The sequence below is a fragment of the Sinocyclocheilus grahami genome, unplaced genomic scaffold (genome assembly GCF_001515645.1).
Source record: "Sinocyclocheilus grahami isolate Dianchi unplaced genomic scaffold, SAMN03320097.WGS_v1.1 scaffold305.1, whole genome shotgun sequence".
In the NCBI taxonomy this organism is placed as follows: Eukaryota; Metazoa; Chordata; class Actinopteri; order Cypriniformes; family Cyprinidae; genus Sinocyclocheilus; species Sinocyclocheilus grahami.
Window position 1 is genome coordinate 229,870 of NW_015505484.1, and position 17,320 is coordinate 247,189.

General features: G+C 37.0%; 1 protein-coding gene across 1 annotated transcript in view; it reads right to left on the bottom strand.

The window, feature by feature from the left end:
- LOC107601402 (brain-specific angiogenesis inhibitor 1-associated protein 2-like) overlaps positions 1 to 17,320 on the bottom strand; it is a 38,778-nt gene that overhangs the window by 13,071 nt on the left and 8,387 nt on the right. Inside the window, exons 3-7 of the mRNA XM_016293568.1 lie at positions 8,528 to 8,539; positions 7,931 to 7,992; positions 7,394 to 7,465; positions 5,909 to 6,046; positions 119 to 271 (exon numbers count right to left, since the gene is read on the bottom strand). Of these exons, the coding sequence (XP_016149054.1) occupies positions 119 to 271; positions 5,909 to 6,046; positions 7,394 to 7,465; positions 7,931 to 7,992; positions 8,528 to 8,539 (437 nt within the window). The remainder of the gene's footprint in view (positions 1 to 118; positions 272 to 5,908; positions 6,047 to 7,393; positions 7,466 to 7,930; positions 7,993 to 8,527; positions 8,540 to 17,320) is intronic.

The window sequence follows — 17,320 nt, forward strand, 5'->3', positions numbered from 1 at the left end:
TTAACACATTTAAATGTGCAAATAATGGCTAAAATGCATGCTTAACACAATTTTTACTTTATCTGAATTTCAGTGTTTCTGCGACCCAAAATTTCTTCAGCATGATGTGAAATCTCACCTTGGTGTGGTAGGCGTTGCTTGTTTTGGCCAATGCACATTGACGGTCAACGAGGAAGCAATACCTCCGTCTCTCTTCGGACAGGGCGTTCTTGTAGCTCTCAGAGATGTAGTTATCCAGCTCATTTTGTTTGCTGCTGATGGTCTCGACGTACTGAGGGACAGGGAAGGTGGCGTAAAGCAGACATAAAAAATGACAAACAATGCCCCAGTTTGACGCAGCCTGATGTAGTGACGGCCATGCTAGGAGAAACCGTACATTTCAAATGGCAACCATGTAGGCTTGCTGTTTCTCTCATTGTATGAAAGCAAATGGGAATGCTAAAGCTCAATGATCCATAGCATGCAAAGCTGGTGAGGGCTGAATTTAACCGGCCCGTTTGTTTTGATCAGAGAATCCAAGTAACAAAGAAGGTCATGTTCATCATTTAGCATTCAATAGTAAAATGATAAAACATCCAAATCAAGTATGAATCACAACATAAAAGCTACCAAGGCTACCGCCTCTGTAAAGATTGTGCCACAGCCAAAACATCATCTAACAAGGACATACACCTTGTAGGAACTGGATGTAATCCAAACTGCACGCACAAAGTGAAACTTCGTAAGGTTATTCAACCTGTGTAGGTATCGTGGTATCACAGTGAGTTATGCTGATTCTTCCTACCAAGTGTTAATGAACAAGGCTGGAATCACTGTTTGCAAGTCTATTATTAGTTAGAAAAGGTCATTGCATCATGCAAAAATGTGTTATGGGTTCACAGTAATGTATGAATGTGTACAATATGTTCACTCAGACTCTCAGTCTTTGCGTTTCATGGGTTTTGTGCCTTGCACAACTGAAATGAATAAAGCAACGCTTCATCCAGGGTTTGAAACTCATTTGGTACACATCTGGTCTTAGACACCAGCACCAGAACAAATAGTTTTGTAGGTTTAGTTGCTCTAATGTACATCAGATAGACTTGTTTGTAATACTTTTGCATTAAACTCATGTGGGAAAGAATGTGAGAGATGAAAAAGGGGAAAAAAACAACAAAATTAAGAGATTCTAAAAACGCCTCAGCATTGAAACAGATGTTGTAGTGTCAAATCTAAAAGCAGATAATGAGTTCTCAAGCTAGTTTAGATGTAATAAGCCTGTAGGTAAAACACTAGATGTAAACTGTAGCATTTCCAGGATTCTCTCTGATCATGAGTGGGAATTTGGACACACTGCTGACAGGTAGCATGATCAGCACACCAAAACAGCTGCACGCTAAATATTTTTGCACATAGCAGCAACCCAAAGGGTGAGCCACATCATTTTATCAAGCTTGAAAGACTTCTGCTTGTGACTTGTAACTAAAGTGAACTGAGATTTGCGTATCAAAAATTCTAGGTGACAAGAAAGAAAACACTGAGGTCAAAGCATGGTGGTTACACTTCTCCTCTGTTCTTTTCAGGATCTTACAAAATTAGAAACTACATACTTGGCAAAAAAGTGATTATGAAGGCATTTCTCTTCCTTTTGGAACACCCTTAAAAAGCAACTTAAAATTACTTTTTAGAGACAAACTAGCATATACTGTACACTAAAAGTTGCAGTCAGTAAGATTTTTTATTTATTTTTATTATTATAACATAACTTTTGAATGTTATATATAAGCTGTATATGTAAGCAGAAGTAATTTAATATCTTTTTAAAATTAATATTTTTCAACTTGAACATCGTCGTAGCCCACATCCGCATGTAGACTGCGTGTTTTGTGCACTAATGGATCAGATATGACGTCGGTCTTATTCTTTCTGGATAATGACAGCACTATACTTCTTTGTATTTAATGACCCATGGTCAGGACCCCTTTTCTCCTCCTATTAATGAGTCATGAAGAGTACATTTACATGTACAGTTCATGTACAAGCCACACGCTAAGATTAAATGTTGAGGTCCAGCGAGTGCACTTACACAACTGCAGACGTAGAACCAGCGCAAGTCTGTTGCCAGGTACGAGTATAAAAATATGTTGTCGCACAGGCAATACTCAAATGTATAATGTATTTCTGCATCTTACAATTACCAAAATGACCCTACACTAGATACACATTGTGCACAATCAGTAGCAAATTCTGGTAGTAATTTGCTTTATTTTACCTACTTGGATGAAAACCAATGTTTTTTTCTGTCAGCTTTCATAGATATTTACTGCAATATGGCCTGAGGCAACAGAGGTTCAGCAATGATTTATTTAAATGACTAATCTGCATAAACTATATTTGTACCATCAGATATTACAAATACAGGAGCATGGCAAAAAAAAACAACATCTATATTTATAATCTCCCAGTGATTCAGGTAATGGACAAGCAGCATGATTAGCATGACGTTAAGTACCTGACATGTTGAGTAGCTGACATGATCATACTCAACTAAGCAACAGTAAACACTGTCAGGCTAAAAACACTGCAACACACAGATAAACACAGGTTTACACTAGAGTTGGTAAATAGTGTGTTTGTATGCTGCAGTGTGTTGCCATATGGCTCAGTTTGGTGGGGTAAGGCTAAATGGGTTCAGAAATCATATTTAGATAGAAATTTCTGCACTATGTGCCTTTAGTTTGGTATCCAAGAGGAATACTAATGTACATACACATACACACACAAAAATGATATAATGTGGGGCCATATCCTACACTACTGCAGCCTGAAATCATAAGTGACACTCCAGTTCAAATCAATCTGCCTGCCCTCCGGTTGGCCTCATTTTAACACGTGCTGAATATGAATGTAGGATACGACTGAAATGCGCCATCATTTCTGTGCATTGATTCCTCAGGGACAAAAAGAGAGAAACGACTGCACTGCATTACATTGGTCATGGTATTAATATTGGCATCAGTCATGCAGGGGATCTGGAACAGACCAGTATTTCTCTCTAGTAATCAGGGAGAAAACTGAAACAACGGTGTTTCTTATATAAAACGAAACATGCTATGTTTTAACAATTGTGAAAATCTTTGCCTCCTCTAAAGCTCAATTTATCTAAATAAAAAATATGGGAAATTACCATGTACAATTATATATCCAATACTCTATAACATTATCCATGAAATAGGTCAATAACCGATATGGTACCACTATTCACGCCTTTGAAAGATTGTCCTCGGCTTGGTGTAGTGAGTTTTGCAGTGTTCTGCTCATGCCATCTCTGAAACCAGACTCTCCGCAGCATGACGCACAGCAGGGACCATGAGCCCCACATGTAAAATTCATCCACGGTTCATACTGAGCCGCTAAGTGGAATGAACACATACACATGGCTATAAATAATTGACAAAAGCTATTACAGAAAAAAATTACATTCATAGAAATCTGACATTTAAGAAATCTCATGAGAGAGTTGCCACATGTAGGGAACCATGGGAAGGGTTTACACATACAGTGTTTTCTCAGGGGTAAATCTAAGCTTTCCCATCTAGTAAACTGCTCAAAAAAAAAAAAAAAAAAAGGAAATAAATAAATAAAAAAATCCTGGGGATTGTCTGGGGTATATGAGCTGAGGCCAGAGACGTATTAACTTACAGTTCCAAATATCAGGTTTTTTTCCCCTGAAGCTCCGTGCCACCTAGAGCTGTGAGGCACAAGCTAAACTAACAATCAGAATGTGATTTCCATCTGTTTTCTAAATGCATTTCCCACATCAGAGCCGCACACTGCATCAAACTTTTGACCTTTGATCATAAGTCAAGAAAACAAGTGCATCTGAGCCTGTTTCTGCTTGGCACTGAATCTGTCGAGGTCTATGGAAGGCCAAGATTTAAGACATAAAACAGCATATACAGAACAGGCAGTAGAATTCAAATGAATTTCAAAATGCCTATAACTGCTGAAAATAAATATTGCCTTTTTAGCATAAATATAATTTAATCTAGCGTTATATTATATTTTATATAATTAAAAACAACATCACTTAATTACCAGGTGAAAGAACACCAGAATATTTTTCCTAATTGTAATTTTCCAGACTGCTTTATTTGAAGTTTTCAAAATGTAGCCAAACAACATGAAGCAGCTTCATTTCTTTTAATTACAGTTCAATAAATTCCTTTTCCTGTCATTCCATTTTAAATTTCTCAACTCAAACTCAACTTCCTGCTAAGCACAATTTAATTCAAATTTACACTAATGGACTCAAAGGAAGCAAATTCTTAAATTATGGATTTTGGCCAACCTTGATACAGAATAACAAATCTCTGTTGTTTGGTTCACTCTGATCTTCCTACAGTTTTTGTTAGACCCCGGAACAGTTAGTTTAAGTAATTCATTTAAACAACCCACTCACCTTCCTTCTCTGTTTTCTTTTATACACACCTGTGGAGTGCGTTTAACAAGCAAGCAGAGCCCACAGCGTTTTATGCAACAGCACGTTCCTACGCCACTATGAGGAGCACACCTACTGCTAATGGCATGAACTGACCCCAGGTCAGCACACAGCACAACACACCCACTTCCCCATGACCTCGCTCCTGGTGACGACAGTAGTGAGAGGCGTACATTCAAAACAAACAGCGGCCCCGACAAATCAGCCCCCGTACAATGAGGCCTCGATGAACAAAACAAAATTGTATGAAAGGACTTCAGCCAAACAGAGTGGGATTTTCTTTAGCACTTAAAGAGCCAAACAGACTAAAACTGGAATAATTTTTTCTGTGTTCAATGCAATGCAGGAGCATGAAAAGAGCAACATCATATCAGATTATAAAAATACACCTTTATCCAGAAATAAGATAATAAAAACATTAATAAACCCTGTAGATCCATAATGTGTGAAAAATTCTTGTAAAGATTTTAATAGGCTCTGAAAAAAGCTTGTGGATAACCATATTGTCTGCAAATGTTTTTTAATTAGTCTTTTGACTGTCAAATAATTTTTTGTTATAAATCATATTGCAATTATAGCAAAGCAAAAATATGTTGTAAATTTTGTGTGAATAGCCAACAGCACTGTAGCCAATGATAAAGTTTTAACATTCATGCTCATGTTTAATTTCTCATTCCCTCTCAAGTGTGTTCAAAGGTGTATGTTCAAACAGTAAAGCGAGAAACGGGGATTTATAGAGATTATTTATAGAAACACGGATTTAGGAATTCCCACAATATTTCATCCCAGCATGAAGTCTCAGTTGGATGTTACGAACTGCACAAACATCACAAACAAATTCAATGCTCAAGTTCTGGAGCATCCCAATCTACTGCCAAACTCAGAATGCACAGACAACATTTTCAAGACTTGAATTGATTTATACTTGTCTTCTGTACACTGAGAGAACTCTTTAAGAAAGAGTTAATCCAAAAATAAATTCTCTCATCATTTACTCAGCCTCATGTTGTTTCAGATCTGCCTTACTTTCTTCCATGCAACAAAAAAGGAGAAGATATTAAGATTGCCACTTAACATTGCATTGAAAAGACCGGACTCTCTTTTCCATGCGATTATAATGAATGAAGACTAGAGCTTTCAAGCTTCAAAAAGGATGCAATGCACCTGAAAAAGTATCATAAATGTGCTTGATGCAGCTCATTTGTAATATTTCATATGATAGAGCTGTAGATAAGATGTTTAGATCTTTGGGAAAAAGCGAACAATTATATTCTTCAAAACATCCCCATTTGTTTTACACAAAAGGTGGTCGTAAGTGTTTGGAAAGATATGAGGGTTGAATAAATGGTGACAGAATTTTCATTTTTGGCATAACTTGTCCACCAAAAAGTTTCGTTTGTTGAAATTTGAAGAGCAGCACTGACTCACCTGCATCTCCTTGTCTCCATATTTGGAGGGGTTCTTGCTGCCTTGACTCTTCCTGCGCAGTTTCTTCAGCTCAGCCTGGCACTTCTCAAGACTCTCTCCTTTATTTTTGTGTTCCGTCTGGTATTTCTTCAGAGCTGCCTACCATATGAAATAACACCGCTCTCATCACAATCAAACCTAACAATATCCAAAACGGACAAGTCGAGCAACTTAATGTTTGTATTTCAAAAATTTTGATCAAGCATCTATTCCAGAAAGACCTCAAGTGGATAAATGCCAATGAGATTGGGCTCTCTCGTAGTATGCTTGATTTCTTTATTCTCAACATATCCTGAGCTTTAAAGCTTAGAATAAATGTTCAGTCGACTGTTTCTTAACAATGTTTAACTGACCTGAACCCAGAATTGAAAAGACATGAAGGTCATCACACGTTCTTCTTTACTAATGGGAACTTGGCTGAGTCAGCCCAATCAGGTCTTTCATTGTGCTTCCCAGAACCCCCTGCTTCACAGATTCATTGTGTTTCAGACCATGCATCTTTGTTTTCACTAGCCTTCACTGCCAAAGCCTTCTGCTACATTTGACTGAGCCTGATGTGCAATCCTTACTATGTGTGGAACAGAAAGCATGGGAGCGTAGTTAATTTCCGTCAATTCTGCAAATGAGTGACTGAATAAATGTGGATTTGATTTCTTGCCAAGAAGCTGAGGGTCAATCTAATGCATTTACAAACAAGCCTGTTAGAGACCCCGGGAAGAAGACTTCTTAATCTTCGAAGCTGAAAGTCTCATTTCAGATGCACAGCTGATCTTTCATGCATGTAAAAAGATTTCTCTCAAGTAAAAAGGAAAAAAAAAAACACTTTCCCCTCATACAGGCGAGAAGAGCCTTTTAGAAGATGTTGGTGTAATGCCGCTAATACTCTAGCTGTCATTACATGCAGTAAACTCAATTATTGCTTTTAAAAGACATATTATTTGGAGGTGGATAAGGCCAATTCAGTAAAATTAGGAATCAATCTAGTTCTTATAGGACGTGACTGTATGTGTTTTAAAACAATTAAATAAAGAAAAAGAACAGAACAGTGCTTAGTTAGGTGATAGAAAAATTCCGAAATGGGAAAAAGTTAACATACTGGTTCAACTTGGTTTGCATTGACCAACAGATTCTGCTTGGTTTGAAAGTGACCAGTAATATTTTACAGTCCTGTTTCACACGTGCATACTATGTGCTTATTATAGTGATTACAATAACTGGGTAATAGCTAGATCCTAATCCTGAACCTACCCCTAAGCCTAACCTTAACCCATGTAGTTCCCTTATATTAAAATAAAATAGAGTGCAACCATGTGTGAACTGCACTTCATACATCGCTACACTATTGACCACAGGCAACAGATTTTTTTCATCCACTAAATTTTGGCAGAATATCGCGAAAGTGATCACAACCTAAATATTTGTGATTTTGTATGTTTATATACTTACATTTAAGTAGCGAACATCCAATTCCACTTTTTTCTCCAGTTCTGTGAGCAGTTCATTGTGGAATGATTTCAGCTGGAAATTACAGTAGACAAATATAGTTTATATTATATACACAAAGCAATTTTCCTCTCATATGACAAGAGAATTCTGCATCTGGTTACACCAAACACAACTAATCCATAATGTACTCTCTAACAGACGTTTACTCCAGTTTCTGCCCTGTTATCATTATCAGAAGGCCTCAGATACAGTTTGTTTAACATCTGCAGCTGTGCCACACAGCTCAGGAAAGTCTGTGCTTTGTCTGAGTTGCTGTGTTTACGCATGTGACCGTGGTCTATTGTCCTTCATGTATATACGGAAGCGTCTGAGTCGATGTGACATTTTGAGACACCGCTCCCTTCCACTTCCTTACCCTGGAGGCTAATGGAGACTCTTAGATACAGCCTGATTGATTCAGTCATGTTGTGAGAAAATGTAATGAGAAAATGTGAGCCTATGAGGCAATACGATCTTCATCAAGTTAATGATACTCACCATGTCCTCTAGCTGCATCTGGATCTGTCTGTGAACCTCCGCCATCTGAAAAAGCACATCCCCTTGAGAGAGATAGAAAGAGGAAATAGATTAAATTGTCACTGTAATGCTTTTGCACCTGATATCAGGACACCATGCAGCCTGACATGGGTGCAGGGAAGAGAAGAAAGGAGGTAGAGAGAAAAATGAAAACAAATGATGAACAAGATGGGCCGACAGTCAAGCTAAAGGTGCAAGAAAGTATCTGATGAACACAATAAATGAAATAAAAACACCACAAAATATCAAACCATATTGGTTAATAAAAAATTAAAATAAAAGATCACACAGAAAAAAATATTACTGAAATATTCTTCCATGAAGATGAATACCAAACAAAATAAAACAAAAATATTAATGGGAAACAGTGAAAGCATATCGCAAGTGGATGTTCAATCAACATGAGAAAAAAAATGAGAAAAGATGTCAAAAACAAAATGTTGTTAGCACACGATGTTCTCATATCAACATCATTCTGTGGTACAAGAGAGATAAAAGACAAATAAAGAGTGAATCATGCAGCCATTTCAGGCGTGTGTGTTGTGTCAGGGTACCTACATGCTGCCTCTTCTGATTAGGCAATGCATTGTGAAAAAAAGGAACAAAAGACCTAGTTTGAGCAGGAGCAAAAGTACAGAAGACCTTAAGACAGAGTGAAAGAGAGAAAGAGTGAAAAGCTACCCAGGGTGAATGAGTCAAACCTCAAACACTAAATGCATAAATAACACAGGGCAGAGAGCTGCAGTAGTCTCATGAACACAATATCAAAGCAGTGTTTCCTACACCGCTATTTGCTGCTGAATCCATAATGCCACAGTAAAAGTATGAGCCACACAGCGCTGTGATTTACAGTGATTTTATAACACCCACGTTTAATAAATAAATAATACTAATAAAGTAAATAGGAATTAAAATATTTAATTTGTATAATTAGAATTTTTATCATTTCAGTTTGAGTTGATAATATTTTGAGTTGTGAGCTTGCAATCTGAATAGTCTTTGCTGACTCCAAGCAAAAACAAGCATGCATTATAATTGTAGTTGAAATTAGGGTTGGGCCGATAGACGATGCATCGTGACGCCCCCTCCCCCCCACCATTCCTCCCGCATCCCAATATCATGTTCGGAAAGAAAATGCGGCAGTACTTGCCTCACATTTTATATGTTTGTCAGTGGTACTGAGGATCTGCAAATCATTCGGCATGGTCCTCAGTCATCTCACCTTACTCTGTTTATGTGGTAAGTGAAATTGTATGTACTATAATGTAACAGGCAACTAGGGCTGTAGCTATCGATTATTTTAGTAATCGAGTATTCTGCAGATTATTCCATCGATTAATCGAGTAATCGGATAAGAAGTAATTGTTCTTTATTAAAGAGCAATACTAAATATACAAGAGATAATAAGATAGATCTCTTAAATAAACAACTAATTTGTTTTCTTTTTAGAAAAATTTTAATTTTTATTGCTGAAATTGCATAAATTAATAACTGTGAAAAATAAACTCATTTAATGTATTTCAATTGCCAAATTGCATTCAAAATGCAAATACAAATATATTAATAAAAAAATAAAATAAATAAATAAAAATACAAAAATCTATTTCACATTACTTTTAAAAGGTAAACAGTACAAACTAAAACTAAGGCATAAATCAAAATAATAGTAATAAAAATAATAATAATACCTAAACATTGCATTTATGTCGTGCAACTTAACTTTCAAGTTTCAGCCTAACTAAAGCTCAAGCATAAGCCTTTACTGTCTTCTTGGAAGGCTTTGTTGCTTTTGTGAGAGGCAAAAATCAGTGGACAGGAAGGTAACTTGGAACAAGAACAAGAGTCCATACTAAATTTTTAAACACATTTTTCTGCAACATGAAATTAGAGTTATTTGGAGAATAACCCCTCTTAAATATCCCTATACGTACTGGTGTGTGTGTGTGTGTGTAATACTTGTTTTTTATTATCCTTCATATTCTGTGTGCTGGTCAGTTCACAGCAGTGATAGAAATGAATCTGTTCCAATAAGTTTAAATTAATTTTTAAATTTTATGGGCATTTTTACCTTTATAACGCCTTTTTTTCTAAAAGTGTGCATCATCTTTTGAGTCAAATTCTTACATTTAATCAGTCAATTAGAATAAAAGACATTTGGGCTGTTACCAAGCAAATGATATCAGTATCAAAATTCATCTTTGCAATTGTCATGTTGCACAGAGAAGTAAAACAGCGCTGTGGCTGTGTTTGGATTTTTTTTTTGGCAAAATAAAGCAAAAACAGGCAACATAGTGTCTAAAACGCAAGTCTTATAATATTATCTTCTTGTTTATTGAACTGTTGAATAAAATCACATTTGTAATCATGCTGATTTTAGAGGTGAAAACTGGCACTCTTCGTGTGATATTGACTAACTTTCTTTCTGTGGTATTTTTATGCACAATGGCGTTTAGTCTTTCACAAAACATAGCTAACGTAGGGACATTATAACTAGCCACCATATTGATTAACGGTCTTAAATATGTCCAGCACTTTTAAAAAAAAAGTCTGGTCCCTGTTTTTATACAATCCATGGTCTGGTCCAGCGTTTATCCGGTAATAATGGTCCGTGGGGAAACACGGTGTTCCGTGTGTAGTTACAGTAAATGGACTGAATGAAGCCTAGAGGCAAATCATTTGCCTCGATGATTTTTTGTATTAGAGTTACGCAATGTATTCAAGGAATCATTTCAACCCTACAGGCAACCATTACACTGTGTCTGCACCGGACGCGACAGTTGTCGTGTCGCGCCGCATCAGCTAAAGTCTACACTGGACGTGACAAAGCGACCGTTGAAAATCATTTGAAATTTGTGTCAGCACGTCATAAACAGAAATCGACAGCAGTTTACTGTCGGGGATTTGTCGTGTCGCGCCGCATCAGCTAAAGTCTACACTGGACGTGACAAAGCGACCGTTGAAAATCATTTGAAATTTGTGTCAGCACGTCATAAACAGAAATCGACAGCAGTTTACTGTCGGGGATTTGTCGTGTCGCGCCACACCGCATCAAGTGTAGACAACATCACTGATTATAATGAGTTCTATAGACTGATCTATATATAATGAATCTCTATTATAGATCAGTGGTTCTATAGTATTTTTTCGCACCGCTCGCGTCCGGAGTAGACACGGTGTTAGGAATCATGTTTTCCCTTATAAGGATTCATGCTTCAGGCACACCCCCTAACTCCACCCCCGCCGGTGTCATCGTCCATCGCGATGTTTCACTGTAGACATCGTCCGATGCCAATTTTGTAGACGTCGCCCAACCCTAGTTGAAATCACATATTAATTACTCTTACAAGGCCATTTTTTTATAATTTTATATTAAAAAAGTAGTTATCAGCCACAGTGGGTTCAAGTACAAACATCTTGCTGCTGAAATATTACTTATCTACAGGTTTTCCTAGTGCACAAATCAAGTGCAAGGGTCATCGGAGTACGTACTTGTACGTGCTTGTAGAGAACATTGTAAAGTCATATTAAGTTATCAAAGCTGCCCTTAAAACAAAACTTCCATTCATTTCATTAGTAAGTCAATGCACACTTCCACAGGGACAGAAATGATTATAGAGTGCTGAGACACCTTCCTTCCATCCATCCATCCATCAAACTCTTGTCTAACTCTGCATTAACCAGGTTTAAACTGGCTTAATAAAATAATTAAATAAAACAACAAAACACGCACACACAGTATGTAACACAGAGGGCAGCATCAGCCACAGACACTTTGAAAAGACAAGGCACTTAACACAACTTTTCTGCTGTAAAAGAACAATGACAGACGTACATGTACTCGCATGACATCCAATGGGCATGACGTCTCTCTACCTCCTGAACTGGTAATAAATGCAAGGCATTCTTCATGTACAGGGGTGATTAAGTCAAGGCAATGTGAATGATACCTCAAATTGTGCAGCCTGTTATTTTCTATATCACTAGATATTAAGTACCTTCAATACACACTCATTCATATTTGAAATTCATGCACGTCCCTCATAAATCTGAGCTACTGAGCCACACAGTGCGTTTCATAAAGTGTAACCCTGCCTGTCTTTGAATCCGTCATGCCTGACCCAGGACAACTGCACCAGCCTGCAGTACATATCTAATCAAGCCATCCTCTTAAGCCCTGCCTTCTGAGAAATAGAGAGACAGTCCATTTTATACAGTCGTTTCAGTTCAAGGTTGGCAGAGGCCATCCATCCAGTAATGTCCATCGAAACAGAGATTAATAAGGGTGGATATGCTCACACACATTACACATATGCTGATCTTCATAACAGCAAGAAGAAAAGAGATTACCAGGAAAGAGGGAACAGGCATGAACATGACATTTCTGAGATACCAAACAAGAACACCCACTGTTGTCCAATAGGAAATCATTATTCAGGAAGAACTTTATTAGATATGATAGTAATGCACATAATATCAGTTGTGCAAGAGATGTTGTGATTAACAATGTAAAAAAAACGGGAGGGAAAAATACAGACCTCTGTAGTTGAATCTCACATTTTCAAACCTTTAGCTAAGTAAATTTTATTGGTTTCTCTAAGTTATTTTCATTTAAGTATCTCAGATGCTTCCCCTAAAATTCCTTACAAAAAATAAACGAGGCAATTGTCTACAGTAAAGGCCTGTTAACATCCAAAACAGTTAGTGTAATGATAACTATGGTGTTCACATCAATGCACAATAATGTTCTGTTTATTGTAAGTGCACACTGCAGTTATGTCATCTGTCACTTTAAATGCTTGAGCTCTCTAAAGCATTTTGGATTCTGATTGACCAGTTATCATTATAGTTCTTGTCCTTGGTGTAAACTTGACTTACGTATGGCTGCAAAAGGTTTGGAAAATAGGCCTTTCTGTTAATTTCTGGAAACTTTTCCCAAAATTTCCCAAAAATCCTGGAAAGTATCAAAAATTTCTGGAAAATGTATGCCACTTTGCAACCCTAACCTTAAGAGTATAGAGATATAGGCTAAAATGAATGTGGATATATCATTTGGCCTTTGAGAAATGTTCATATTGAGTTCATCTCTAACTGCCAAGTCTGCAGTCACATCTGAGCTCAGTTTCATTGACAGCTCTTCTGAAAGTCTATGCACATGTGAGAAACACCTGAGATGTTAAATATCATCTGTGATATTTCTTTCCTATGGGCATCCATCAGGTCTACATAAAAGTGTGTATGTAACACAGAGACCCCTTCTGCTGCTGTCCATGCCCTGGCCTCACCCTGCTGTCCCCATCCAGATCTCGTCTGTAGGTCGACACACTCTCATTTCCTGTCTAAGTCAGCACAATGGTCTGACAGCACTCCCCCCCCTCTCTCTGCTGCAATTCAGCCATGCTCGGCAGGACTCTAAGCCGCTTAGCAGTAATCAGCACGGATCACAACATCTGCAGCTTTGAAAGACTTAAACATATTGTTGTCCGCTCTTAAAGGGCCGAATCAATTAGGGTACAGTCTGAAGAAACACTGTGCATCTAGTCAGCACCCTGTGCCTTAAAAATTTTTTGGCTTGTTTGACGAAAACATAAATTATCAATAAATTATTTAAATAAAGCACTTAGGACTGAGTAAGGAATAAATACAAAAAAGATAAAGAGCTTAAAATGAGAATGATTTTTGATTTGCAGTGCACAGGTAAAGTCGACATGAAATGGCTTTCATGAACCCATTATATTTTCTTAAAATGATGCCTTGCACATGACATACAGGGGAGGAAAAATAGGATACTCAGGACACAAAGAATTTGTTCCCACGTTTGATTAAGTAGTTCCCTCATTGACCACGATTTAACTAAATTGAAATGAGGAAAAGTGGCCACAATTTAACTAAAATGATGGAACGAATAAATAAAATTGCCAACAAATGAACTGAAATGAGGAAATAATACAATGTGGCCAGGATTTAACTATACAAATTAGTACAATATGCCCATAATTTAACTAAAACGAGGGAACTAATTGGTACAACGTGGCCACCATTTGACTAGAACTAATTAGAAGGGATCTAATTAGAACAATGCGGCCACAATTTAACTAAAACTAGGAAACGAAGTAATGAAAAGTCATGTGAATGAATTCTCAACTTGATTGTATTGTGAAAAATATCTAACAGAATACAAAAACTTCATTAAGTTCACACAGGTACACAAATAAACTTTACAAAGGACCATCAACAGGCATGTTTGGTGCAGCATTACAGTGGTAGAATTTGTAAGGCATTGTAGAGTCTCACTGGGTCAACCTAAACTTTCCAGGGTAAGATGAGCCCCATAATGCGCTCTCATCAAAGCGAGAAAGCACTAGAAAACCTACTTTCTGGAAGGAAAGATTTTTCAATTTTCTGTTGTCCTGTCTCTTATTAAACTAGCGCAACTCTCTCCCTCCATCTCTTGTTCTTCTCAAATTATTTCCCTCTTTCTGTGACCTTGGTAGAAGTAATAACCACCAATACTGAGGGAATTATACAGCACACAGATGGATGTGATAAACTTAAGCACATTTGGACCGAAGTCTCCTCCAATGAATTCTCTGATGCGCTTTGCTGCAGAACTTTTATCATTAAATATGACATAAACCTACAGTTCATATCTCTTTCTTTCCACCAGGCTCACAGATGGCTGTATATCCATAGGTAGAACAAACAAAACAGTCAAAATGATCCATATGCTTTAATATAATCATCCAGTCATATCTGAAACGGTAAAACTCAGTGAACCAAGACGAAATGCTGTGATGCCTCATTGAGCTCGAAACCCCAAAGCCTAAATAATTCTTTTGTGGTCATTACTTTGTGGCAGAAGACTGTATACATAACTATTAGAGAGCAGCTGATGAGGTTATAATGGAGATTGATTACTGCAGCAGAACAGATTCAAGGAGGGGGGTTGTGGGTTGGATGTGCTGGGCAGCCAAATTAATTTGACGATCAAATATAGAAGTAACACTGTTATCATTGTCCATGACTATTGAACTTCACTGGGACCTACAGGTGGCAAAATAATGAATCCTACTAATGTGAAGTCATTGCTCATGAATATTAATTATGAAGCATTTATCTCTGTTACAAAACCAAGTGAGCAAGTAAAATGGAACCTCATAAGTAACTAATTTATATAATTTTATGTAGGCAACAACTGTGTGCACAGGGGACAACTAATTCCATTTCATATTGGCATTAGCATGATGCAAAGCTAACGACATGATAGTCTAATGAGCATAAACACAATGCATTCTGGAATTGTCATCTCTGCAAAGAATGTATGTAGTGCTGCCTTTGATTCTGGTCAAAAAATATGTATTTTATACCTCTTGAAGACTCTTGATACCTCTTGTTACCTGTTGCCAGCATATACGATGCCTTAAAACTGTCTAGGTTTGGGAATCCTTACACAAATGGATGTACCAAAACACATAAACACATTAATATTCATGAGCAAAGCATTCTCTAAAGCACGACTCAATAATTTGTCTATCTGTGAGAGTATGAAATGCTTTTACAAGAATGTCCTCCAAAAGCTGATCTGATGTAAGTCACAGTGGTGCATCTATTTCCAAGCGACTCTTCTGTTTGCAATGGCATTTGTAGCAGCAATTATCAGCTCTGTGATTTATTCCTCAGAGGTGTTTGAGCCATTTGCCATTTTTGTATGTGTGCTTTGTTTGTGTGTGGAGCGAGAGATTCCCAGAGGGTGAGACAATGGCTTTCAGTGTGGTGAGGAAACACTCAAACCATGTTATGACACTACAAATCCCACCTACTTGGAGTGAAAATGAAACTTTGTCTGTGCCAACCTGCTGCTGCGCTCCCAACATCAGGATGGAGTCAATCACCTAATAAAGTGCTATTTCCTGTGGTGAGCTGGAATTGAAGGCTTGAGAGAGAGAGACAGTCGAGAAGAGTATTTCCACTGTTTATAAATGTCTTGTTGAATGTTTATTTGGTTTTATTTGTATTTCATTTTATGCTATTCTATTACTTTTTATGTCAGAACTAGGGGTGTAACGATTCACTCGTTTTATCGATGAATCGATTACAAACCCTGATGATGCATATGCATCGATCTTGAAACATGATTTTTGAATCGTGAATCGCTGATTTCGGACAGTAATTGATATAAAATGCTAAGAATCGAATGAATCGCGATTTCTATAGCGATTCAATGCTTTCAAAATATATACACATTAAATCACTACAAGCACAAATTAATGGAGACCTTGAACAGTGTCCGTGCCTCGCATCTCTCCTTCACGCGCTCCGCTATTTACCGCCTGTGACTGTCACAAGATTGCGCTCACGCTCCGCTCGTCTCACTGACACATTTTTTGAGCAGCTGATGTGTGATCTCTCCTTAGTAGGCTACTCGTGGCCAGTAATGCTAAAGTGAAGTAGTTTTGCTTTTCTGTAGTTTTTCAATGGCTCTCGGTCATACCGACGACATTACCTGAACAGTTGTAGATTGCGCATTTATTGCATGGACGGAGCAAACATTTAAGTGTCTAAAGCATATGCACAGTTCCATTGAATGATAAATGCGTTTTAACAATGTCGTTGAACCGAATGTATGAAGGAAACTGTTAAAATAACCACAGCATTAACAACAACCTTGAAATAAGAGCGCGAGGTTTATCTGATAATCAGTGCATGAAAGTAGTGTTAGTTGCTATAGCAAACAGACATCGGGTGCTTTTCTTTCAGAATTATCATTCGCCGATGGAGAGGAAAAGTTAAATACTATAGCATTTTATTTTATGAAAATTAGATAAAGAAGTGAAAGAGAAGTGATCTCGCGTTCAAAATACTTACAACGTGCCAGGCTATATCTGCAGCTAATCTAATAAACACAATAAATAAATAAAATTGATGAATGATGCAGTGCTAATTGACATATCATTTATTACAGTACAGAAACTATAAAGTATATTTTCTCCCTAATTCTTTTCAGAAAATTGAGATTAATTGTTTGTAGTATATAAAACAATCATAAAATTGCCATTAGGAAAAAATTATAGATTACAAATGATTGATTATTGTCCAGCAGTGTATTTGATTTCTTATAGCAAATTCAAAGTAAGATAAGAAAATAATTCCTTTTAAAAAATAAATAGATAAATGATATATATATATATATATATATATATATATATATATATATATATACATTCATAGGCCTACATAAAATTATTATTTCTGTCACTTCTGAAATGATGGCTATGCCCGTGGTGTTACAAAATGTTAAATCTTGGCTTACATAAATTTCTACATATGCCATGTCATGCCATAGCATCATTAAAC